The sequence below is a fragment of the Ochotona curzoniae genome, unplaced genomic scaffold (genome assembly GCF_017591425.1).
Source record: "Ochotona curzoniae isolate NIBS_2020 unplaced genomic scaffold, NIBS_Ocur_1.0 contig_4714, whole genome shotgun sequence".
In the NCBI taxonomy this organism is placed as follows: Eukaryota; Metazoa; Chordata; class Mammalia; order Lagomorpha; family Ochotonidae; genus Ochotona; species Ochotona curzoniae.
The window spans coordinates 887,367-912,392 of record NW_024466365.1 but is presented as its reverse complement, the minus strand read 5'-3'; the positions used below and the strand labels follow the sequence as shown (position 1 = coordinate 912,392).

General features: G+C 52.3%; 2 protein-coding genes across 2 annotated transcripts in view; one reads left to right on the top strand and one right to left on the bottom strand.

The window, feature by feature from the left end:
- LOC121161205 (beta-galactosidase-1-like protein 2) overlaps positions 1-12,482 on the top strand; it is a 35,744-nt gene extending 23,262 nt beyond the window's left edge. The window contains exons 8-20 of the mRNA XM_040987516.1: positions 754-835; positions 3,251-3,321; positions 5,319-5,403; positions 6,948-7,085; positions 7,612-7,692; positions 8,022-8,131; positions 8,693-8,833; positions 9,021-9,092; positions 9,365-9,443; positions 11,170-11,257; positions 11,569-11,680; positions 12,032-12,148; positions 12,396-12,482. Of these exons, the coding sequence (XP_040843450.1) occupies positions 754-835; positions 3,251-3,321; positions 5,319-5,403; positions 6,948-7,085; positions 7,612-7,692; positions 8,022-8,131; positions 8,693-8,833; positions 9,021-9,092; positions 9,365-9,443; positions 11,170-11,257; positions 11,569-11,680; positions 12,032-12,148; positions 12,396-12,482 (1,263 nt within the window). The remainder of the gene's footprint in view (positions 1-753; positions 836-3,250; positions 3,322-5,318; positions 5,404-6,947; positions 7,086-7,611; positions 7,693-8,021; positions 8,132-8,692; positions 8,834-9,020; positions 9,093-9,364; positions 9,444-11,169; positions 11,258-11,568; positions 11,681-12,031; positions 12,149-12,395) is intronic.
- Positions 12,483-18,399: 5,917 nt separating this feature from the next.
- Positions 18,400-24,641, bottom strand: B3GAT1 (beta-1,3-glucuronyltransferase 1). Its single transcript, XM_040987513.1, has 5 exons — positions 24,603-24,641; positions 24,303-24,449; positions 20,004-20,512; positions 19,196-19,492; positions 18,400-18,500 (listed from the first exon to the last, which is right to left on the bottom strand). The coding sequence occupies exons 1-5, from the start codon at positions 24,604-24,606 to the stop codon at positions 18,414-18,416; spliced, it is 1,044 nt and encodes a 347-aa protein (XP_040843447.1). The 5' UTR covers positions 24,607-24,641; the 3' UTR covers positions 18,400-18,413.
- Between the last annotated feature and the right edge of the window lie 385 nt (positions 24,642-25,026).

Genomic DNA, 25,026 nt, shown 5'->3' with positions numbered 1-25,026 from the left:
TAGAGGCTGCCGCATCATGTCCAGCCTTGCTCAGGCTGTCTGCACCCTTTCATTACTGTAACGAACAGACAAAAATGCCGGAGAGGAGCCTGTTAGGGAGAGAAGACTGCCTCTTTTGGCTTGCATATTAAAGGTTCACAGGCAGAGATCTGAGGTCCCCATTGGCTGGAGTGTGGAGGGAGGAGCCAGGCAAGAGAAGGAGTGAGGCTTGACTAAGCTTAAGCATCCCAACCACTTTGGAACAACCAGCTCCGCAGGCAAGTGCCCAGCAGCCCAAAGACCACCCACTGGGCGGAAGTCTCCACCCTTAACACATTAACAGAAACCCTTGGCTGCTTCTCAGCTGCTGCTTTCACTTCTTCCAGCATCGACTCAGCGCTTGCTGCTCTCATGGGATTCAGCCGGGCTCCCCTGGCCCTGGCTGTTGACCAAGTCCATCTTGGCTCATCCTGTGTGAAGGGAAAGCTGTAGGTGTAGGGACCTTCTCACAAGCCCTGCAGGCAGTTGGCACACAGGATGGGGCAAGCCTCAGAGCAGGAAAGCAGACAATAGTTTGATATCCCGTCCCTTGCTGTGACTGGGGTGCAGTCCCACTGGAGCTTGGCTGCACAAAGCAGGCCCAGGGGGAGTGGATTTGCCTCTGATCTCTGGAACAGTACACGTGTCTCCTGGATGTGGCCTTCTGCATTGCCAGCTGCACACCCCTGCAGAAGCTCAGAGGAGGCAACTCTGGTTTGTGTTCTTGCTCCACAGGCCTTGGAGGACCGTGGCATTGTGGAGCTGCTGCTGACTTCAGACAATAAGGACGGCCTGAGCAAGGGCATGATTCCTGGAGGTACATTCAAGCGGAGTGTGCAAGCTATGCCTGCTACCCATGTGGCCGGCTCCAGGTCCAGGGCTCCGGCTACAGAGAGTTGCAAAGTCCCTATCAGAGATGATACACTATAAGGAGCTCTGTAGCTGGTCCCCCTTCCCTGCTGGCTGATCAGCACAACCCGGCGTCCTTTAGATGACTTGCCCTGCTTTGAAGGGTTTCTTTCATCAGGAAACCGCAGCTCTGTTTCCCTACCATTTCTGGCACAAGCCATCTAGTGATTTTCAACCCTTTCTCTCCGCTCGGGCACATCTGTCTTATGTTTAGTTACTTGTTTACGCACATCTGGATGCAAATATGTTTCAACACGACCTCGCGTCTCACTCGCTGCAGTGTTAGGAGTGTTTTAAAAGCCTCCCCTTTCCACTGACACTTGTACCTGTGCAAGAAGAGCACAGCTTCCCCAAGTGAGCAGCTCCATGAGGTCGTGGGTAGTACCGGTCTTGCCCATACGTGGTCGGTGTGCCGAAAGGATCGAAGGCCCTTCACGTGGGCTCCCCAGCCACAGCTGTGCTGGCCTCTGCTGTGGCTACCAGGCTGAGCTGCTGGCAGGCAGGGGCTGTCATCTCCAGCTTGCTACCTCCATGCCTGGAATGTGATGGGCACTCAGGCTGTCTGTCCCGTGCAGGGGGAAAGGCTCTTTTGAGGGGAGTCAACGACTTGCACCTGCCTCTCATCTGTGAGGACCGTAGGTGATTCCTCATATTTCCACATGGTGGCACTGTGGCCCCATGACTGGGTTCCGGCCCTCGGGAGCTGCGCCCATGGGTCCCCCATGACACCGTGCATTTTTGGCGCTCTGTGATCCACTCAGTGCTTACTGGATGCCTTGCAAGCAGGCTGGGCATCTCTGGGATGGCTCTTTTCTCCGTGCCCTCCCCGCCTTCCCTGTAGGCACCCGTAGTGCCCTGCTGCCCCCTGATGCCTGGATTTGTTTTATTTTTCATAACATGTTTTGTAGCTGGACTAAAGCAATTTATTTATTCCTTTTTTTTTTATGTCACTTGCTGTTCTGTCTGTCACTAATCTTTCTTCAGATGAGATGTTCTCAATTGTCAGGTCTGCCCTGAGCAGCTTCAAAAAATAGGATTGAGTGCCACCCAGGGCTGCCAGCTTAGGCAAATCTGTGGACAGGATCACTTCTTAGTGGGTGATTGGGCTATGGTGGTGCTTAAAGGACGGAAACTGAGACCTGCCTGAGCACTGCTGTTTCTGGAGAAGCCTTGGGCCTCCATGCCATGATGTTTTGAGAAGCAGTGGCAGGATCAGGCAGGTTTCCCACATGCCAAGGCCTGCCACAGCCTTCCTTGCCTCTGCCTTCCCTGCCACCTCGCCCTGAAGTCCTGCAGGCCTGCAGTTGCTCAAGTTCAGCTTCCTTGGCAAATGTGCTCACCACTGAGCAGATGAGCATGGTTGCTGACGGGAAACAAAGCAGTGAGGCTGGGGACAGTGTCCTCCCCTGCATCATGCTCTGGCTTTGGAGTGGGATGAGGGAGGCCTCAGGCTGGAGGCAAAGTTGGCCATAGCTGCTGCTTTTCTTTAAGGACATTAAGTGTCATGCACTTACCTTACTCTTCTTTACTAATGTCTCCTCTCAGCTCCAGTTCCTCTTAGCATCTGCCTGTCCATCCCAGTCTTTGCATTGTGCTGAGTACCAGGAGGGGAAAGAGGTGCCTGTGTTTAGTTAGCCAGGTGTATCCTGTATTGACTTCAGGGTTTCTGTGCAGCTTCAGACAGGCCTTGTGTCTTCAAGCAGTCTCTTAATTTCAGGTGAGGAGGCGTCTGGGTGTGAGGTGTCAACCAGTTGGTTTCTGGAGGACAGTGACAAGACAAAGGGCTTACAGCCCCTTTCTGGTAGCCACTGCGTAACCTCGAGGCAAGTGACAGTAATCCCGGGGCCTCAGCTGTCATCAGGAATTTTGTCACTGATCATCAGCGGCTTATGCTGGACATACAGGACAGCCTCATACTGCACTGGTTGGCCAGGCCAGCCTAGTGCCTGTCATGCATTGCTATGCCCACTGGAGCCCAGTTTACAGCCCTCACATGTGAGGCCAGCTTTGACAGTCAGTAACCAATGGGCAGGGAGCCACCCAGCCCAGCCTGCAGCTGGACGATCCTGAGGAGGCCTCAACCATGAGTCAAAGCAATGCATCTCTCTTGAACATGTGGAAAGCCATCTAAAATATCTTCATATACTTTATATGAATACATTATAGCCCAGAAAAGAAAAAACTAATCCATCAAGAAGAAATAAAATAGGAAGGTGTATAAAGTCAGTAACAATGCTTGCAGTACCGAGGAAAGAACCGAGAATGATTTTGAATCATTTTCCTAATTTGGGGCAATCTGCTGTTTGTTTCTCTTTTTCTCCAGTGTTGGCCACCATCAACCTGCAGTCACACGCAGAGCTGCAGTCACTCACCACCTTTCTCCGAAGTATGAAGGTACGTCCTGCCCAGGCAGCGATGAGTGCCCCCTGTTGCTCAGGACTTCCTGGCCCGTGTACCACACCCCTGCCAGGAAAGCAGCCAAGGTGTTGTTGTGAGGACCGAAACAGGATGAGTGAGATATGCGGTCTCTTGAGGAGCCTTTAAAAAAAAAATGCCTGCCTCCTTTCTGTGGGTTCCATTTCCCCTGCAGCCTCTCACGGACTGAGGCAGAGGAGGAACGCCTCTTTGCCCTGTTCAGATTTTCACCCAGCAGGATCCTCTGGTGTCTCAGCATGATAGGAAGCCTAGCCCCTTCAAGGTCAGACAGTGAGTGAACTTTTGTCCAGGTCTCACTGTTCTTCCCAACTCAGTCTTGTCCCAGCTGCTCTCTCAAGTCGTTCGGTGTCTCCTAAGGAGACAGGGATGTGCGGGGCTGAGCTGCAGCTCACACGCGGTGCAGGACCGTCCTGTGTCCACACTGATCCCTAGACCTGGAGCAGCACTCCAGGGTGATGTTGGTGTCACCCTGGAGGAGAGGCATCGTGTGCGGTGGCTGATCCACCTGGTTCTGTGATCCTGCCTAAGAGGTTGCCATGCCTGCCTCCTCATAGGCCAGTATCTGCCACGGGGCTTTTCTGTGTACAAAGATGTCTCTTTGCGAGATGAGGTCACTCCCCTTTGTAAAGACTTCCTTGAGGGATGGGCCCACAGTGTGCTTGATGTTGCGATGCCCAGTGGCACTTTGCTGGTCTTCCACGTCTGCCACACCTCTGTTGATGAGCATGATCAGTACAAGTGACTGCTGTGAGCTTCACCTCTGCTGGGCTGTGCACTCAGCTTTAGGAGGACGACAGTGTGAGCTAGCCACTATCACTACTGCTTTACTGCCCAGAAGTAAGGAGGAGATAGATGAAGAATTCACACAGTGGTGGATTAAGACTGCAGTACCCATTGATTGCCAAATTCCAGCTGTTAGCCACAGACTGTGGAACAGTGACCTGGCCACCAGCAGTCACCCACTTACTTTGACCCTGGTACTCCCAGAGTGCTAACATAGTTTAGAATCGTTTTGTTGACTGAGGCGTAATACAGGATGAGTATGCCCCCTTCATGGGAGGTGGACAGTGTGCCTGCTTTGTTTCTGTCTGGGTGTGATTGGTACCTTCCCTTCAATGGGCCACGAGTTATCTTGGTCAGCCTGAATCAGATTCTGTTCTCCAAGCGATGTCCCTGAAAGGTCAGGCTGTCACAGACAGGGAGGACACTTGATCTACTGTCACTCAGTGTGCAGCGTGGCTCCCTATCACAGAGCCTGGAATCCTAGTGTGGTAGTCACTGTGCCTCCCTCCACATCCTCAGGGGATTCTGCAAGCCCGAGTTCTGCATCTTTAGGTCAATTGTGGGATGGCATCCGTATTCTGAAATAATCCTGAACACCTGTGGAGAGTGCCAGCCAGGGAACCGATCCAGACTGTAGCTGCAATACAGCACTGAATGGCTGGGCAATGAAGCCTTGCTTTTCTGGCTCAGTTTTACAAACTACTGTCTAAACCAAGCTGGACCTGCTCTGCAGCCCTGACTCTTCAAGCTGGGAGGAAGAAGTTACCAAGTAGCTCCCATCCCTGGTGTGACTCTTGCTTAGGGCATTGTGTAGACAAAGCTTCCTCCTCCCCAGACGATGGGCAGAGCTTGGCAAGATCCAGAAATCAAACCAGTGTAGGACAGTGTAGCACGTGGTGGGTTCTGGTAAAGACTTCATCTTCTTGCTACTCTGCATGTAGAAAGCCATTGGGGGTCACTGCATCAACCTGAGTAACTTCTTCCACTGTCCACTTGCCCATGTGGGCGTGGCAGGGCAGGCACATTTGGCCCTTGTGTGGGTTCTGCTCCCTCTGGTCTTTGACAAACAGTGTGAAGCCAGAAAGGAGTCAGGAGGACAGTGCCTGGGGCTCCCCTGTGGGATGGGTTTCCCTGTTTCTCTTTTGACCTAACTTTTATTTTGTGGTGCCCAGAGAATGCAGCCCACACTGGTGATGGAGTACTGGACAGGGTGGTTTGATTCGTGGGGAGGCCCGCACAATATCTTGGATTCTTCTGGTGAGTGGTGCCATGGCAATATCCAGCATGTGTGTTGACCTTAAAAGTAATACATTTAAAAAAATACTTTATTTTTTATTGGAAAAGCAAAGTTTCAGAGAGAAGGAAAAGCAAAAAAAGATTTTTTTTTATTGGCTCATTTGCCATACGGCTGCAATGGTTGGAGCTGAGTCAATCCAAAACCAGGAGCTTCTTTTTGGGTCTCCCAGGTGGGTGCAGGGTCCCAAGGCTTTGGGCCACCTTCTACTGCTTTCCCAAACCACAAGCAGGGAGCTGGATGGGAAGTGGAACATCCGGGACACAAACTGGTGCTCATATGGGATGTGCTCTCACAGATGGAGGGTTAACCAGTTGAGCTATTGTGCTAGCCCCAGAATGCATTTTAGGAAACTGCTGTATATGGAACAGCAGAATGCAAAGGTGCTGGGGTTATTCAAGGGTAATAATCAGTTACTCATATTTCAGACTCACTTGACTTGACATTTGAACAGTAGGACTTTTTCACATTGATCTTGAGAGGTCTTGTGATTGAGTAATGAATTCCTGCTGCTTGTGTCTAGAAAATACAGGAGAAAAAAATGTGGCAAGTGATAAAAGTGTTAAGGATAAATGAAGTTTGGAGAAGATGTTTTCTCAGACCTTGGAGGAAGCATGTTGAGGTGTATAGTTCAGCCTTGCCTGTTCACCTGCCTGAAGTGTACAATTGCTTCTGAAACATAGACGCAGACACTCTGCTGCTCCATCACCTCCTTCTGCCTAGTTTGTGACCCATAGCAACAGTTTCTATTCTTACCGATATCAATTCACATCACCATCTTGAAGAATGTGAAAGACTCTATTACGTTGATGGCTCAGTCACAGTGTGTGAGCCAGCCTGTTCCCAGTGAATCTGTTGGCAATGCCCAGTGATCCTATTGATTGAACTTCACTGAATGCCAAATATACGCCCCCATTAGTGAGCACCTTGTACACCACTGGCATATCATCCTCCTCTGACCGATTCAGCAAGGCACATTTGTTGCAGATTTCCGGTGTTTGTGTTTCAAACTCTTCTCCAGAAAGACATAGATTTTTCTACTCATTGCTGTGAAGTAAGAGTATGTGTCTCCCAGTTCCACAATACTGTTACAGTGATTTTTAACACATGCCAGTCTGATGGGGCGCTGTGCAGCTTGAATGTAGTTGTTAGTCACCCATCTCCTGTGATGCTCTCTGTTCACATCTTTGGGGGAACAGTCTTTGATCCTGGCTTCCACATTGTTGCCATCTGCTATCAGGCTGCATGCTGGCTGGGCTGTCAGGACCAATGTGGGGCAAGTTGTCCATGTTGCAGTTGATGGAGTTGACTCGGATCTGAATACAGAGGTCTATGCTTGGAGCCTCAGTTAGAATCACTTTCACTGCATCCGGGACCCTCTGTGCCTGAAGAGCAGAGCAATAAAGCTGTCCCCCTGACCAGGGCCCGGGAAAGACAAAAGAAGGAAAGGTTCGAAGTTCTAGGACTCTGCCTCATTTCATTGTCACTGTTCTCCCTTGTCCTGCAGAGGTTTTGCAGACGGTGTCTGCCATCGTTGATGCTGGCGCCTCCATCAACCTCTACATGTTCCACGGAGGCACCAACTTTGGCTTCATCAATGGAGCCATGCATTTTAATGAATACAAGTCTGATGTCACCAGCTATGGCAAGTGCTCCCTCACCTGGCCCAGCCCAGCATGTGCACTATTGGAACTTCTCATGGCTGGCCCTCCGGGGACTGCTTCTGTCTCCCAACTGGATTTGTCTGTGCTGTACCTGGGGAAGGTAGCGCTTTGTCTGAATCGAAGGCACTGGGGGACTGCAGCCGGTTAGTGGGCCTGTGAGCCACTGCTGTGCTCAGAGACCTCTGGAAAGGATAAGGCAGTGACAGTGAGCGGGCTCGCCTCAGAGTGGGGGGACTACTCAGGCCCTTGGAAAGGTGTGGCCCCTGCCTTTGTATCTCTGCCTATAGTGGGAAACCCCAGCTATGTCTGGATGTTGAACCGCTCCTGTTGCATTTGTAGCTTTGGTTGCCTGTGATGCGCAGTAGACTGGCTCACATAGCAAGTGCTTGTCTCAGCAGTTGCTGGGATAGGGATGCTGATGCGTGGTGCCCGCTTTCCTCTCCTGTTGCTGCTGTGCACATTTCGCTGTGTCGGAGCCTGGCAGTGACAGATCCCGGTGTCTTGCAGACTATGATGCAGTGCTGACAGAGGCCGGAGACTACACGGCCAAGTACTCTAAGCTTCGAGACTTCTTTGGCTCCATCTTAGGTACCCAGAAAACTGCAGCCCCAAGCACCATCTTTGGCCTTACTTGTGCTCTGAAACATCTGACGAGTTCCCTGCTTCCTCTCCCATCTCAATCCTAGGTGATCTGTTTACAGACACCCTAGGCAAGGGCAGGAGAGCTTTGTAGAGTCCTGTCTCACCATAGTTTGTGTTTCCCAGCTCCAACTTTGTATGCTGTAGGTGTCAGTCCCCTGTCGCTCCACTTAGACAAGACTTGTTCCTGTCAGCCCCAAAATTCTTTGGGCAGGAAGCAGGGCCAGGCAGTGACAATGAGGTCCTCTAGGGGTGGCCCTGCCATCTGCGTGTTGCAGGTACCCCTCTGCCTCCTCCACCTGAGCTTCTTCCCAAGATATCCTATGATCCAATGAAGCCTTCTTTCTACCTGTCACTGTGGGATGCCCTACAGTACCTGGAGGTGAGTGTTGGGATCAGAGGAACAGGGCAGCCCAAGGTAAGTGAGCAGGACCCAGGAACCTCCAAGTGCCACAGGAGAAAGGCCAGATGTTGCTTCAAGTGCCTTCTCCACCTCAGCACTCAAAGCTGTGCTAGCATCCTAAGGGATGCCTCAGCAGGCTCTGGGACACAGGCGCTAGGCCAAGTCAGAGGGATGCTGCCAGGCAAAAATGATGGTGTCTTAAAGCTATCAGAGCTTAGAGCTTGCTCAACTGCGTGGCTCTACTATGAGAACTTTGTTCTCTCAACCTTGTGACTGGTGGCCTTGGGGTTAGTGTGACAGGAAGGCAGACTAAAACAAAGGATTAATGTTCCTTGTCTCCCTGGCCCTCTAGGTGCTGCCTCCCATCCCCGGGGTGAGGCCTGTTTGCTAACTTGCAACCTCAAAGGCTTAGGTTAGAGTTCCCTGCTACCCCAGGCCCTAGAGTATGACCCCCGGGGCGTCTGTTTGCTATGGTCCACCCCCAAAAGACCATGAAAAAAGTGAATTGTTTTTCTCCTCATCCCAGTCTCTATGTTCTGTGTGCAGCCCGTCACATCTGAAAAGCCCATCAACATGGAGAATATGCCAGTGAATGATGGGAACGGCCAATCTTTTGGGTATATTCTGTATGAGACCACCATCACCTCACCTGGCATCCTCAGGGGTCTTGTGCGAGACCGGGGTCAAGTAAGCATGGGACCAGGGTCCACCATCCACCTCACAGGATCAGCCGTCCTCAGCGTGCAGGATGCTCTGTTGGTGGATATGTGTCGTGTTCTGGCCATACCCCTGCTGGGCCCCCAGGTGCACATGCATGCTGTGGACTCACTCACCCAGTGCTGACCAGAGCTGCTTGCTCTGTTCTCTCTGGCAGGTCTTCTTGGACACAGTATCCATAGGATTCATGGACTATAAAACGACGCAGATTATTGTCCCCTTGATCCAGGTTTGTTACCCCTTGGGACCCAGATGATGGCTAGCCCCAGCCACATCTGAACCAGTTTGGCTGGAGTCACAGAGGAAGATGGGACATGTGAGACTCTTTTACCACAGGCTGCCACTGCCAGGAGGCTGCCATGGCTTCCTCACTGCCTGGGGCTCACTCTTGACCTCAGAGCTCAAGGAAGAATGGGGGTCCACCAATAAACCCCAAGGTGCAGCTGGGAGCGCATGGCTGGTCCATCCAGCCATCAGCATCGACCACTATGTTCCTGGCAGGGCTACACCATACTGAGGATCCTGGTGGAGAACCGTGGGCGTGTCAACTACGGGGATAACATTGATGATCAGCGCAAAGGTGGGTCCTAGAGAGGGCAGCCCTTGTACACACAGACATATCAACAGGCAAGCCAGTGGAGTGCCATGGGTTAAGCACAAGTAGAGTGGACAGAGACAAGTCATCAACGGAGACCCAGCAGCCAGAGATGGGTCATGAAGGCCCAACAGCTTCTGGACTATGGAGGCCCTGTGGAAGCCTAGTGAGGGAGGTGTGTCGTGGAAGCCCCTTGGAGGGGTGTCAGGAATGGAGGCTCAGAGAAGGCAGATGGAGGCTGGGTTGACTTAGATGTGCACCCATGGTGAGTGAGCTAAAGAAACTTTGCTGGATTATGCCCTCTTCACCCTCTTTGTCCTGAACAGTACTTGTGTTCTGACACATCTTGCGGTGACCACACAGGGACAGTGAGCTGGCCTGCCGTCTGTGTCAAGGGCTGTCTGGAAGCAATAAGGAAGGAGTGAAGAATGTGATTTCCAGGAAGTCCAAAAAGGGCCCAGGATCCCTGCCTTTGTGTGTCTCAACTCTAAGTTTCTTTCTGGGTCCCTCTCCAGAAACTCAGTGTCTCTTCTGTGAAGAGGTGGAGGAAGCATGGTTTATGGTAAAAAAAAAAAAAAAAGTGCTTGTTAGCCCTTTCAGATTAACCCACCCAATCAACATATTTTTCTGGGCTTTAATCCAATTTTCCATTAAAAATATTATCTTAATGTGGGTGGTGCTGGGTAAGCTGCAGATGAGCATAGATAAACACTAGTGTGTTGGGGAGAGTGCTGGCCTCCTGGTACCTCATTGCTCTGGTTGCTATGGTGGAAATGGGCACAGCTTCCTCTTGGTCAGATTCTGACCAGTCATCTTACCCACCTGTCAGGTAAACTGTGGGTTGCTGATGCTGCAGCTTCCTGACCTCAGGATTCCAGTGAGCAGCTCGGCAGCTTCTCTGAGCTCTCTCACTGGCCAGGGTTCCCCTGCTAAGCGAAAGGGTCTGCTTGACCCTTGCTCCCAGGGGTTGGCTTTTCCTGACCCCTCATCAAAGGTGGCCTGGTCCCTCACTGGGGAGTCCACGTCCCTGGATTCCTGTTCAGAGTTGATAAGCAACAGACCTGATATTCAGAGATGACACGAGCCTGCTGGACAGCACCTGCAGGCCTTGGGGGTTGTCTCTGCTTCTCCGGCTTCTCCAGACCCCCTTGAAGAAGCTCAGTGGCTCTGTGAAAGAGAGGAGAGGGTTGCCTGCCTGTGCCTGAGCCTGCAGAGCTGTCCCAATCCCAAGGCACTAAGGAATCAGTGCTCAGGTGTGCATAATTCCTCTGTTTTTGGGTCCACACCGTGCTACTGTCATCTGCTCCCATTGCAAAGACCTTAAGAACCCATGCTTAACCTAGGATGTGGAGACGATGTCTGGGTATTTGTTTTGTTTAATCAGATGCCAGTGGTGATAGGCTTGCGTCTCTGTGACCTCTTGGCTATGTGAGCTTGACCCTTCCTGCTCCCAAATGGCAGTCTTTGCTTGCCCGGTGACATTTCGTTTCTGACACTGTTCATGGACATTTCCACTCATGACAAATAATGATCCTACTCATGTTGATACCCTCTTGGATTGCCAGAGCTCTTGTTCCAAGAGAGTTGCTTCCTAGACAATGCACGCTTCGGGAGAAATGCTCACAGGAACACTGTGGGGACCTCACTTACATGGCCTTGGCTACCTCCAGGTCAGCTGTTCCTGCTCAGGTTTCCTCGCCTTCTCCCACAGGTGTAATTGGAAATCTCTATCTGGATGATTCTCCCCTGAAGAAGTTCAGAATCTACAGTCTGGATCTGAAAAAAAGCTTGTTTAGCAGGTGGGTCCCTGGCTCATGCCAGTTTGTAAGCTCACAGACAGCATGCAGGAAGATCAGGGTTCTCTTGGGATGGTTCAAACCTCGTGTGCCAGGACCCCGCAGATGAATAAGAAGACCAAAGGCCACAGTGAGGAGCAAGTGAGGGGCAGTAGCATGGGAATCTCATGTGTTGAGGCAGCATCTACATGTTATGTCTCTGCTGTCAGGCTCTGCCCTGGCTTAAGAGATGGCAGCCTTGAAGTTCATGAACGTGGAAAGCGTGAGCCTGCAGAATCCAGTGTGAACCTTCCCCACCCTTGTGCTGTCCTCAGGTTTGCCATTGACAAGTGGACTTCTGTCCCAGAAGTACCTGTGTTCCCTGCGTTCTTCTTGGGTGCTTTGCTTGTTGGTTCTGCTCCTTTTGACACCTTTCTGAAGCTGGAGGTTTGTAACACACACACACACACACACACACACACACACACACACACACACACACACCATCACCACCATGTCCCGGCCTTGGTCCTTGCTCTTCCTCCCAATTGGTCTATGCAGGCAGCACCTGTGCTCTAAGTTCCCCTATCTAAAGGGGCCTCTGGGGCCACCTGGTGGTTCTTCTGAGGGCCCACATTCCTATGCCCAGGCTTTAGGTGCCTGTCCTGCCAAGGGGCTTAGAATTAGAACTAGAACCAGAGGTGGGAGAAATAAGGCACCCTCAGAACACATGCTCGCTTTGGATTTGGGCGTTGAGAGACTATATGTTTTGTCTGTCTCCACTATTCTTCACTGAAGGGCTGGGAGAAGGGCGTCGTATTCATCAATGGCAAGAATCTTGGGCGCTACTGGAACATTGGACCCCAGAAGACTCTGTACCTTCCAGGTGCCTGGCTGCAAAAAGGAATCAATCAGGTGGGCACACATCCAGTTTCCTGTCCTTTTCCCTGTGACTCCTTCTCATCCCTGCCCTCCTTGGCATCAGCAAGTTTCCCTGGGAGCCTTTGGGAAAGGATGTGGGATAGAGCAGATTTTTAGCAGGCCTCTTCTCACTGCTGCCTGTGCTGGCATCCTGGGTGCAGCTCCACTGCCTCACAGCACCCTCAGTTGGCCCCAGTGGCCCTAGGAGCTGCTCTCCTACCTGGTCCCTTCTTTTCCACAGGTCATCATTTTTGAGGAGATGGTGTCGGGCCCAATGATCCAGTCAACTGATATCCCCCACCTGGGCAGGAACCAGTACATTCACTGAGCCACAGCCCTGGCACCCCCTGCAAGTGTTCCACTTCCCTGGTCATTCAGACTTGGGTGGGTTGCGCATCAGCACCTGCCCTGCAGGGCAGTGTTCTTCAGTAGCAAGCTCAGGGAGCCAAGGGACCACAAGTCTTTCCCTGGCCCAAGTTTAGATCCCTAAATGTAGGAGGACAAAAGAGAAGGAAAGGGTAGGTGGCTCAGAGGCTAGACTCTTCTTGGAGGACCCCACGGATGTCTGCGGGGGTGGGAGTGTGCAGTTTGCTATGAAATGAGTTCCTGGGGTTCTCAGAAAACATGCTGCACCTAGTTGAGCATCACCTCCCACCCGGGAAGCCAAAGCCTTGCTGGTTGGGATGTTGGACACAGGAGTACATGTTCTGGTGGGTCTGGCCACATCCACATGGCCCCTTTGCGGCTCTGCAGTAGTGTGTCTGTCACCATTTTTAGAGGCTAGGGAAGGAGTGAGTGTGTTTCTTCGGAGCTGACTGCCTTTTCTTCATAACTTTCCTTGGACCATTCATTTGAGAAACACATGTGTTTTCGCTGTCACAGCATCTGAAGGAATGACAGACTGAGCTGGAGAGAAGAAAAATTCATCGCATTCGGTTACAGAGAGTGTCCAGTGGTGCTCGGTGGGGGACACACATCACAGAGCAGGAAATGTGAAACCCAGCAGACACTGCACACTTTCCCTAGGTGTCAGGAGGCAAAGGGCAGAGGCCCCACTCCCTGGCACCGAGTGGGTGGTCCCCAGGAAGGCTGAGGAAGCCGAAAGACTCACCAGGCTTTGCATCTGCCCCATGACCCAGCAGCAGGGAGGAGAGAGGGCCTTCCCTTGAAGTGGGGGAGGTTCTTGTTCTAGGGATTAAAGGCAGTGGTTTTGTCTCAAGCTTGCTGTACAAATTGCAATAGAGCAATAGTGTTGAGTCGGAGCCTGCTTGACAGCACGCCTCCGTCTGGTCTGCTGCCCTGAAGCAGAGAAGGCAGTCTGTTAGACACACACAGCCTGGCTGCAGCTGGAAGATCCAGGCGTTGCCTGACACACCTGGGAGAAGGGCCCGTGCCCTGGCTTCCTGCCTCTCCTGACCTGCATTCACAGGACCTGACATGTTCCTGGAAGGGACACAGGTGAGAATCTGCTCAGCAGCCAAGAATGCTCCTGCAGACAAGCTAGCCCTGGCCTGAGTTTCTTCACAAAGAATTGCATCTATTGCATCTATGATCTTCAGGAACCAAATAAGTCAAACAGCATTCATATCCCCAGCACAGTGCCCATGCAGAGGCATGGGAAAACAGGAAGAATAGGGCAAGGAAACCCAGGCAGACAGTGGCACCTACCCTTTGTGTCACTCAGAATAAAGTCTCCACTGGGGATATTTGCAACAACTGGGCCAAGAGCTGACACAGGTCGAAGGCAGATAGTTCTAGGGGCTGGGCCAAGTGTCAAACTTGGGACAGCAAACTGAACCTTAAAGTGAAGGTTGTGTACAAGAGCTTGGGAGCAAGACAAGGGTCGAGTCCTCAGTTTTGCTCAAGCTTGCCAGTGATGTCAGCCTATGCTGTGGAAACACCACAGCACGTGGGGAGGCACTGAGCCTGCAGTTCCTCTTGCTTTAGGTAAGTTCATGCTCTACAAAGCTGAATTTGAGTTGATCCGGTTAAAAAAATGTTACAGGGAGCTGAAGTTTAAGGACAGCTGGTAGCAATCCTTTATAGGTGAAGAATTGTGTCAAGTGCTGCTGTTACGCACCCTGAGCAGTGATGCATCAGCTGTTTCAAGCAAGGTCTTCCTGCTCCGACTTCTTATCTGTAGCCTTCTTTGAGTTAACCCTTCAGCTCCCCTAGCAAAGCCACTCTGGACAGAGCACCCTTGAATGCTGGGAGAGTCTGGGCTGCTCCCTGCTCCCTGGGCTTCCTCTTGACTCAGTACACAAGCCTTGGCATTAATAATGCCCTCCAATGTGTATCTCCATCCGGTTCCACATTCCCAGGCAGCTCCGCCCTGTCTCTCCTGCAGCTGTCTGAAATGGATTTCTGGCTCCCATACCTCCCCTGCTTCCTACTACTTCATCCCATATCAAAAATGACATTTTCATTCTGCTGGATCTCACATGACCTTTGATCCTCTCTATCCCACATCAAAGGTAATTCCTCCTGAACTTACCTCTTAGTACATTCAGAATTCTGTCACTTCTCTCTGCCCCAGAGCTTGCACCATGTCCTACACACCATCATCCCATACTTGGACAAGCAGGAGAGCCACTTCCCGGCCTGCCTCTTTCAGGGCAGTTCTGTTGGTCCTGTGGGTCCTTAGCACCGAGTCCCACAGAGTCTTCCCATGTCGCCGAGTAGAAGCCAACAGCTTTTGAGGGAGCAGTGTCGTCTGGAGTTTTCTCCTCCACTGCCGGCCTCGTCGGCTGCTTTGCTTCATCTGTCCCCATGCACTGCCAGTCACAGCCACAATTGTCTTTTCAATGGTCTAGAAACACACTGAAGTGCTGGGGAGTTTGCTCTTCTCAGGATGGCCCTGAGGGCCTTGTGCCAAGAGCAGCTCGGCTCAGATGTTTACTCTCTGAACACCGCCTGGAATGCCAACCCCACTTCACAGCCACACTGTCTCCCCACATGGTTGCCTTCTGACATCTCATCCGCAAGAGCAAACACTTCCTTACTGTTCCCTAGATGGAGAATGAGCTCCAGGGGGGCCAGAGTATCCCCTATTCCCCGCTAGGCCATAGCCCCTAGGGCCGTGCCTGTGCTGATATAGACATTTGCAGGGTGAGTAAATGAATAAATGAGAATCAAATAAATCAAGGATAAAGAGATGAAGACTGTTAAAAACCATATTTGACTTTTAATTTCGAAAACCAATGCAGTTAAATTAAAATGGGCCAGATGGCACAGCTCACTGGTCTCCAGCCCCGCCCCAGCCCCCATTCTTGACACTCCCACCCCCTTGGTCTGACTGCTCTGGAGGGCTTGCCAGCCGTGAAGACTGGGTTTGGAAACCAAATTGGGGAATATCCATCCTGGTTCCTAACAAAGATGTTCCCACCACAGGTGAAGGCTGTAGTCTACCGGGGTTATAATTATAAATAAATATACATGCAGCTAAGAGAGTGTTAGGTGAAAAAAACCACAGCTAGCATCTGCCCCCAAAAGGAAAAAAAAAAAAAAAAGAGTCCTCATTTTGTTGTTCATGATCAACTTCCTGAAAACGAGCCCTGGGTATTTGGCTAACAAGTGGCCCCAGACCAGCCACTGTAACCTAGACATTCAGGACTGGTAACTAGGAGGGAGGCAATGGAGTGTCCACATGGATCCCCCAGCCTGGTGGTGCCTGCTTTGGCCTCTCTCCTCTGCCACCCTACTTGATTTCAAGGGATCAAATTCCCAAGCAACACCCGGAGTATAAGAGGCTGGAAAGCACTTCCTGAAGGTGACTCGAGTGGGTTCATGAACACTGTGGGAAGTTAAATCCATTTCCAAAGAGGCAGCCTCGCTACATTGTCAGTGTTAAGGTTTTGACTGCCTCTTACTCAGGAGGGCATCTGGGTGGACCTCACATTTGCCTTCACATGAGTTTGAATGGAGTGCATGAGGCTGTTAGCAGTTAATAAATACACAACACTTTAGTAGGCCCAGGCCCTTTCCTTTTTCTCCATTCCAAGGAAAATTGTGCTTCCAACTTCAGGACATGAGCAAGCACCTCACCAAAAGGCCTGGCTGGGTCAGGGGTCCAGAGCCTTCCTGTTCACCCGGGAGAGCAGGGGAGCTTCTCCAGAGGCCAGTGACAGGACAGGAGGCAGCTCTGCCTGCTCCCAGCTCAGAGCAGTCAGAGTGCCTTTCCCAGTCTGTGTGTACATTACATGGTTCCCAAGGCAGCCTATGCCCAGGTCTCCTCCTCCACATCCAGCTAACCCCTGCCACCTTGCCCTAAATCCCAGAGCCCCCCCCCCTCCCTCCAATCTGGGTGCAGGAAGTGGGTGGAGAATTGCCAGTCCCACTTCCACAGGCCAGGGGAGACTGTTACTTCACCAACCACTCCTTAACCCTGGGGTAAGTGATTCTCATGAGTTCCAGAAAGATGGTATCCCCTCCTGAGCCCAGCTTAGTCAAGCAGCACTGAACCCCAGGGGCAGTGGGAAAGACAGTGTGTGGACAGTGGGGTCATGTGGCTCTTAGTCCAGATCAGTGGACCTGCGCTGGCTCTGGGCCCAACTCCCTGCTAGTGCTGGAGGAGAAGGAATGAGGGGAGGGAGGCAAAGGAGGGGACTACATTCTCACCACAGCCTGAGGTATAGGAGGAGCTCACCAGCAGGCCACGGGTGCCCCCATGCAGGGCTGGGCATCTGTTGGGATCAAGAAAACCTATGCCTGTAAACATGAACCAAAGGAGAGCCAGAGGTGTGTGTGTGACTGCGGAGCAGCTCTGAGGGTTGGAGGAGGGGAGTGGGATGTGGATGGCCCCCACTGGCTGTTCTCTGGTCTTCAGAATTCCCTGGCTGGGAGTCCTGGGTGATCATGCTGGGCCCCAGACCATGGGGGCCTTTTGCCACCCTCCCAAACCTGCATCACTCTGGGGTATCTGTGCAGGAAGCTTCTGGCAAGCTTTGTGCCAGCCCTGCTGGCTGCTGGACCCTCGGCCCTTGTCTCTGGGGCTGCTGGTCCAGGTAGCTGGAGAGGACAGCAGGTGTGGGATTTCTGTGCTTGAATTCTCTGTCCTGGCATCAGGCTGTGTGCCGTAACCCCCAGAATAGAAAGGAGGAGGATGATGATTCCTTAGGAGTCTGCCTTGGGGGGACTGCCAGCCATGGAGAGCAGGTGGAAGGCCAAGAACGGGGAGAAGGAGGCTCCTGTGGAGTGGAGAGGAAGAAGGAGTGAGGGCATGGCCAGTATGGCTTGAGCCTTCCATGGCCCCAGCTCCCTCCATAGAGACTATTGAAGGGAAAGGCATGAAGGTCCCTGGGCGAGGCCATGAGGAACGGGCAGGGATGAAGGGATGAGGCTCTGTACTAAGGTAGGAGGCACCAGTGGGCACTGGCAGCCAGAGAACAAAATAAGTCAGTGGGGAGGGTGGCCCCAGATGACCCAAAAGCTGTTACTTGGCTCCTGGCCAAAGGGCAGATATTCATCCCACTGTCTGAGCACCCATTTCCCAATGGTATTACCTAGCATAAAAACTCTGGACTAAGAATTGGTGTCAGTGGGCAAGACGACACCACAGAAGGCCCCTGGAAAGGCCTAACCTGACCAGTCACCCACACAGTCGTATCATGGCATCATTGGGGAAAAGTCATTCAGCTCTTTTGAACATCTTAGAAACCCTATAATGTGGGCACCTTGTCTGATATGCCTCCACAGAGGGCTTTCCTGATGCAAATAAGTATAGCAACACATTTATACGACCTTTGTGCCACTGACTACTTGATGACCCATTTTACCAATAAAGAAACCGAGGCAGAGAAGTCAAGTCCATCATAGTAATGTCATGGGTCTGGAAGTCGATGCAGCCTGATGTCCATGCTTCCCTGTTTTGTTGCCTTCTGACCACTGAGTCACATGATGATGTAGAGAAGTGAGTGTGGTCCCTGTGACAGGCAGGACTGTGCACAAGACAGACTTATGGGAGGAACCTCAGCACAGCAGTGGCCTTGGTTTCCAGCACAGCAGCGACCATGAGAAGCCAAGAAAGGGGGTGGTGGGGAGAAGGTGTTCAGAAGTGTTGGGTGGCAGAGGGACCCAGCTGTCTGGATGGAAATGGGCACCTGTTAACTTTGCAATGGCCAGGCCTCCTCCATTCTTGTCCCCATTTGGCCTGACCAGCCACAACTCACTTCAAGAGGAAAAGCCCTCAAGGGCATTGGTGCTCACCCTCCCTCCCTGCTCCTCACCAGCACAGGTCTGCCCTCCTACCTGTGTCTGAGGCTCAGATCTCCACCGACGGGTCAGTGAAGCCCTTCTTCCCCTCGTTCACCAGGACAGGCTTCTCTGTCCGTGTGTGCCAGACCAGGATCTGTGTGTCCAGAGGAACAAAATTAACAATGGGCAAGTTATCAACCATCAGGCTCCCTGCTCCCTCCCACACCGTACATATATGTCTTCTTCCCCCTCCAGTTCTCCCCTCTTGCCATGATGACTTTCTAAGTTGTTCTTTATTTCTACCCACCCCTCAAGCTTTCTGTTGGTACTTGTGGTGTATCCAAAATACATTGTCAGCACTGGGTACAGGGGCACCTATAAATTCCCGAGCAGAGTGCCTGGGTTGGAGCCCCAGCTCCACCCAGCTTCTTGCTGTGATGTGCGCTATGGGAGACGGCAGGTGCTGCCTCATGTCACTTTGGGGAGTGAGCCAGCGGACGGGACACCTTTCTTTGTGTCTATCTTTCAGACAAACAAATATTCAAAAACCTTTTGGAAACAGGCAATCTAGCTGAGTCCAAGTCTTGAGATTAGTCAGGTGCCTGTGCGTATACATGTAGAAAGGCATTTGTGTATGCGTGTGCAGTAGCCCCTCGTGGTGGTTCCTTGATGACCTCCTCTGCCCAGTTCCCTACTTGCCTTCATTCTGACCACATTAGAGGTGGTGAACTCCCTTCCCAGGAGGAGTCTCCAAAGGCCAGGTGATTTTTGAGGCCTCTGATCTATAAGGAGGAGGGGACAGACTCGCGAACACTTGCATTAGAGCTGTCAGTTCTGCTGAGGGCATACCTTAGTGCAGTTGGCTGCTTTGGGCTCCAGATCATTGAGGGTGACAAGCTCTCGGAGGAGGCTGCTTTCTTGGTAGCCTCCTTTAACTCCACGCAGTTTGAAGTAGGCCTGGCTCCGCTGGAGAATGAGCCGCAGGTTGACTGCAAATCCAGCCATGTCTATTGCAAATGGTCGATGGGGGTCAAACACGGTCTTCCAGCCAACCACCTTCCCTGCTCCGTTTACCCGTGGAGCCTCATACCGAAGGCCACCAACGAAGGCAACAGGCCACACGGACACCCTCCTGGTGCTGCGCATCTACAAGGGGGATCCAGAATCAGGAGTGACACCCCTTTCACTCAGCCAGCCCTGCACTGGGGCCACAGGCAGCCACAAGGGGTCTGGCCCTGCCTACAGACACCATCCTTCATGACGCCCACCTGCTGTAGCAGGACCTGCCCTTGCCCATTTTCTCCTTGCACAAAACCTCTCCATCTTCCCACTGGTGATTCTAAAATAATTCCTTGACTCTACTCACATGGCCCATACGCCCGAGCTGTGCTACCAAAGAAATTTGTGGGAACTACACCCAGTGAGTTCAACTAAGACAGCACCTATAGCACACCCACTACCCGTCTCTCTTTAATGGGGAGTGGAGGAGGGCTTTAACCTGAATGAGGGTTCCTGCGCCTCTTCCTGCTTCCCTGCTTTCCGCCTAGTCACCCATTCCTGGACTTGCTTTCTCCATACACAGCTGCACGACCACTGCCCTGGCGAGCCCACCCTGCATCCACCAACAGACTCCAGCCCCTGTATCCGGAACCCGCACCTCCTCAAAGAGCTCCAAGCTGTAGGTGTTGTCATCATCCGCGAAGTACACCACACCTGGTTGGCTGGAGTTGCGCGGGAAAGTCTCGCGCAGCCAGCGCAGGGCCAGGTTACGTTGCATGGTGCCCCGCGGTATGCGCGGGTCGCGGGCGTCACCCCGGAGCTTGTAGTTGCGGGGCGTCTCCACGTGCAGGTGCGTGTAGTTGAGACCAGTGTCCCGCAGCAGGCGCGCTGTAAGCAGAGTGCGGCGCGGCGCATCTTCCACCACCAGCCAGTGCAGGTTGGGCACGTGCAGCAAGGTGTTAGCCATGCGCGTCAGCTCAGCCTTCTGCACCGGGCGGCTGTAGGTGGGTGTCACCACATGGATGGTAGGCAGCGTGTCAGACCACGGCGGGGGTCGCGTGTAAACATACTCGGTGCGCACCACCTCCACAATGTCGCGGTCGGACATGCAGTACTCCCTGGGGTCCGTGCCCGGGGCTGTGTCATGCCGGGGATCACTGCCCTCATCTGCAGAGTCGGGGGACAGGGCATGTGGGCAGGCAATACTGGACACAGTCCCTCCACCATCACCCCGCCCCCCTGCTAGGCTGTTTTGGGTCCCTGCCTCCTGGAGTTACAACTGGGTTGAGGCCTCCATCCTTGGAAAACTCAGAAGGGATTTTATTGTTCTGGCTCCAGGGATGACAGAAAAAGCCTCTTCTTCCTCACTTGGAACAGCATCCTCCCTTCCTAATGCGCTGGATGTTACACCCTGCTTATCTGCCCAGAGCTGATCGCAGCATTGCACATATGCACTGCCCTGCTCGGTACACTGAGGCCACAGAGGCCGGGAGTCCTTTGCGGGTTCTTCCTGGTGGTTGCATTTTAACTTAACATTTTAAACACTGCATTTTATTACAGTGGGTTCTGCCCATCCCCGACTAAATAATTTTGAACCCTGAACCTGCCATTGCTGATTTGGAATAAGCCTCTATTTTGCCATATGCAAAAAGGGTAGAAACCCGTGCAAGCTCTTCCATTGGCTTGATGCTCACATGTTCCCAGTTGCTTTCTGCATGCTCTTCACAGCACCACTGTCTCTGCCTGTCCTGGCAGCCAGCTGCCTTTACTTGGAGATCCTGACCGACCCCTGGAGAAGCCTGGCTTCCAGCCAGACACTCAGGTTGCGGGGGGTTCCGTGACTTCCTGAGGCCACTTGCTCCAGATGACTGAGGAGTTCCTGATGGGCTGCACCGTCTTCACTGGGTAGCCTCACAGTCCTACCCCAGAGTGATCTGTGTGTCCAGTGGGCCAGTTCCTCTTCCACAGGACTATGCAATAACCCCCAGCGGAGTGGCTCATGCTATTCTAGTATCTCAGTGCAGTTGTAAGTGGCCAGAGAAAAGACCGAGTAATTTCAGTGTCTTGGCTCTAACTTTGCTCTTCTGTAATTACTAACTACACTTCTGCGAGGAAATCACTTAGCCTCTGGTCTCCTGACTTCACAACTGTAGACTGGAGCTAACCGTAGCATCTGCTTTACTGAATTATTGTGTGGATTGGTGATTCAATACATGTCAGCAACCCAAAGCACTGCTACATACTGTTCCCATTTCTAGCTCATGTGCTGGATAATAGTAGCCGACTCTATTTTCCTGGTCCCATGCACTTAAAAGGATGAAGCAAGCATCTGTGTGCGTTGGAGTATGGTCCTAGGAAGGTTTGACACTTGGGTTGCGTGAGTGCTGATGTGGAGTGTGACCCAGCAGACCACCAGCCCTCGGTGACAGGGAGGGGTCACAGGCTGATGTCACAATGAGACACATGAAAACACCAGGGAGCATGACCCAGGCTGAGGGGTGCAGGTGTAGGGAGGAGACTGGCAAAGATAGAGCTGCTCAAAGGTCATTTCTAGGGGCGGTTTGAAGGATGAACATTCTGCTGTGATCAGAGATGATGTTGCTCAATGCTCTCTGCTACCCAAACGATCCCACACAGGCACGGCATTTGCGTTCAGGGCAAGTGCCCTGTGTGTTCGGACTGGGCCACACTTGCTCTGTCCTTCCCACTAGTGTCTCAGCTTCCGCAGCCCTAAGTGGTAAAGGCTTCCTGGCACCCTCACCGCATCCCACTGCTTCCTGTTCCTCTTGGCCTGCTCCAGAGACAGAAGCCGCATTCCTGTCCTGCAGCGGTAGTGTCCGTGCTGAGCCAGGCAGCCATCATGATACCCTCTGCCCTAGAAGGTGATCAGCTGCCCTATGTGCAATAGTTTTAACCCTTCCAGAATGGTACATGTTCAGGATAACGGATTAGAAACTGACAAGTCTCCAAAAAGGGTGATGGAGACTAGAAGAGAGAACCATGTTAGTTAGGAAGAAAGAGCCCAACACTGGGCGGCAGGGAGGCTCCAGTCTTGAGCTAAGTCCTTCCTTGTGCTGGGGCTTGGAATACCTGGTTATCTAACTGTGTGTGGGGGGTGGGGGTGGGCAGCACAGCATCCAGCTGTGGGATTGAGCCTGGAGCCAAGTCATGAGTGGCTTTCAGGACTCAGGGCCTTGCCCCAGCCCTGTCATTCATCTCTCAATGGGACGATCTTTTGTACTTTCATTCATTCCCCAGGTAAGATGGTACACATTGCAATCAGGAAAGTGCTACATGTCTAAAAGTGTTGGATCTGCTTGTATCAGGAAGTGAAGGAAAGGGAAACAGCCAGAAATGGGTATGTGGACAAAGTGGGGTCACAGGAGAAAGGCAGCTTTGGGACCCAGAGCCAGAAGGAAGCAGCTATACCCTTTGAGCTTCCACTCATTCTTTGAAGGACTTTTCCTGTCTCTAGAGCGACCCCAACCAGACAGGCCTAGATCAGGGCTTTCTAAGCAAGCAGAGAGCAGCAAAGGGGGTGGTGTTGGATGCAGTGGACTAAATCACCACTGGGGATGTTCACATTCTACATGACAGTACCTGGGATACACCCCACCTCCACCTCAAATCCAAATTCCTGCTGTGCTCCTGGAGGTTGTCCATGAAGGTCCAAGCTGTCGGACCCCTGCCACCCGCATAGGAGACCCAGATGGAGTCCCTGGGCCCGGCTTCAGTCCAGCCCTGTTACAAACATTAGGGGAATGAGCTTGCGACCAAAGACCTCTCTCTGTCACTGTGCTTTTTGTTGTTGTTGTTTGTTTTGTTTTTATAAATAAGGCTTAAGAGACAGAGAACAGTATGCCCTCCAAAGTTTATTTTATTTATTTTTAAAGATTTTATTTTTATTGGTAAGTCAGATACACATAGAGGAGAGACAGAGAGGAAGATCATCTGTCCATTGATTCACTCCCCATGTGGCCGCAATGGCTGAAGCTGTGCCAATCTGAAGCCAGGTGCCTGGAGCCACTTCTGGATCTCCCATGCAGGGTCCCAAGGCATTGGGCTATCCTTGACTGCTTTCCCAGGCCACAAGCAGGGAGCTGGATGGGAAGCAAGGCTGCCAGGATTAGAACTGGTGCCCCTATGGGATCCCACTGCATGCAAGGGGAGGACTTCAGCCGCTGGGCTACTGCACTGGGCCCCACCATACAGTTTAGAAGCCTTTCCTCTCTATGTTTGGTCCATTCCTTGGGTGTCTTAAGATCAGATGTGACATTACTCATGGATGTCATTATGTGAACTGATAATGTGTTCTCTTTTTAGAAATGCTTTATGTTTTATTATGCTTTTATCTCTTGGGGCTTTGTGGGCCCAGGTAGGGTCTGTATTGAGCCTGCACTAGCTCCTAAGAAATTGTGCCATAGATACTTTCACAAGCCAACCAATCAATCCCACAGTGCAGCATGCAACGCCTCCTTTGCTGAACTGTCACATCCAATGCTGATCGTCCCTTCTTCCCCAACTCTAAGGGGTCCCTGGGGGCCAGGTGTCAGGCATTACTCCAACTCTGATTCAAATCCCACCCGGCTGCTACTTTGCCTCTCTTCCCTTCCTGCCAAAGCCACTTCACCTGCTCTTCCCTCTCATCCCTGCCTCCTGATTCACCTCAGTGCCTCTCTTGTGGGCTGGCCTGGTTAGGTATACCGTCTTTTGCTGAGAAGCAGGAGTGGCAAGCCAGCCTCTGCAGGCAGTTGTCTGAATGACTGCTCTCTGCCACTGCTGCTGACACAGGCCCTGATACATCCTGAAACAGTATAGCCCTCATTGGATTCCCACACTGAACCAAGGATTCAAAGATCACCCACAGGGTCCCCATAGCTCCTCCCAGCTGGACCCATTCATGTTAGCTGTGGCTGTGCTTGTTTTGGGAAGCCAGGCCAGGGGCTGGTAGGCTCACCCTTGTGCACGGCGAGCAGGGGTGCAAGGGTGCTCTGGTGCCAGACGGTGATGAGCAGTGTCCAGGGCAGCACGATGAGGACGACCGCAAGGATGTCCCGTCTTTTCGGCATCTCCAAGGCTGGCTGCACCCAAAGCTCCTCATTACCTGAGTGGCGGTAAGGTCAGGAGGAGCCAGCCACAGGACAACGGCAGCAGCACAAGGGAGAAAAGAAGAGGCATGGGCTGACCAGCCAGACACACAGAGAAGAGAGAGAAGCTGAAGGCTGGCTAGCAGGTCTTACCAGCACTCACAACCCACCCATTGTGGAAGCAGGTTTTGCAGACTCTGTCACAGCCGGAGTCTGAGAAGCGCTGGCTGTCCAGGGGCAGGGTCAGGAGCCCTGGGAGACGGACACCTGGAAGAAAGAGCAGAGGAGGATGGCCAGAGACCAAGGCAAAGGGAAGGATGCCAGCAGGGGGATACACAGCATGGAGTGCCCACCCCCCACAGGGACCCCTTCTGCCCGCCTATGAGCTTCTCAAGAGGCCAGGTGAGTGAGGCTTCAGAGTCAACTATCTTGAAAGCCTTGTCACTCACAAGCTATGTGATTGTGTTGCAAGTTTCTTATATATAAGAGAGGAATGACCAGCCCCTACTTCACAACTGTCAGAATTGAGGCAATGCCCACATAGCCCTTGACATGTATAACTGCATAGTAAATGTTAGATATTATGACACCCAA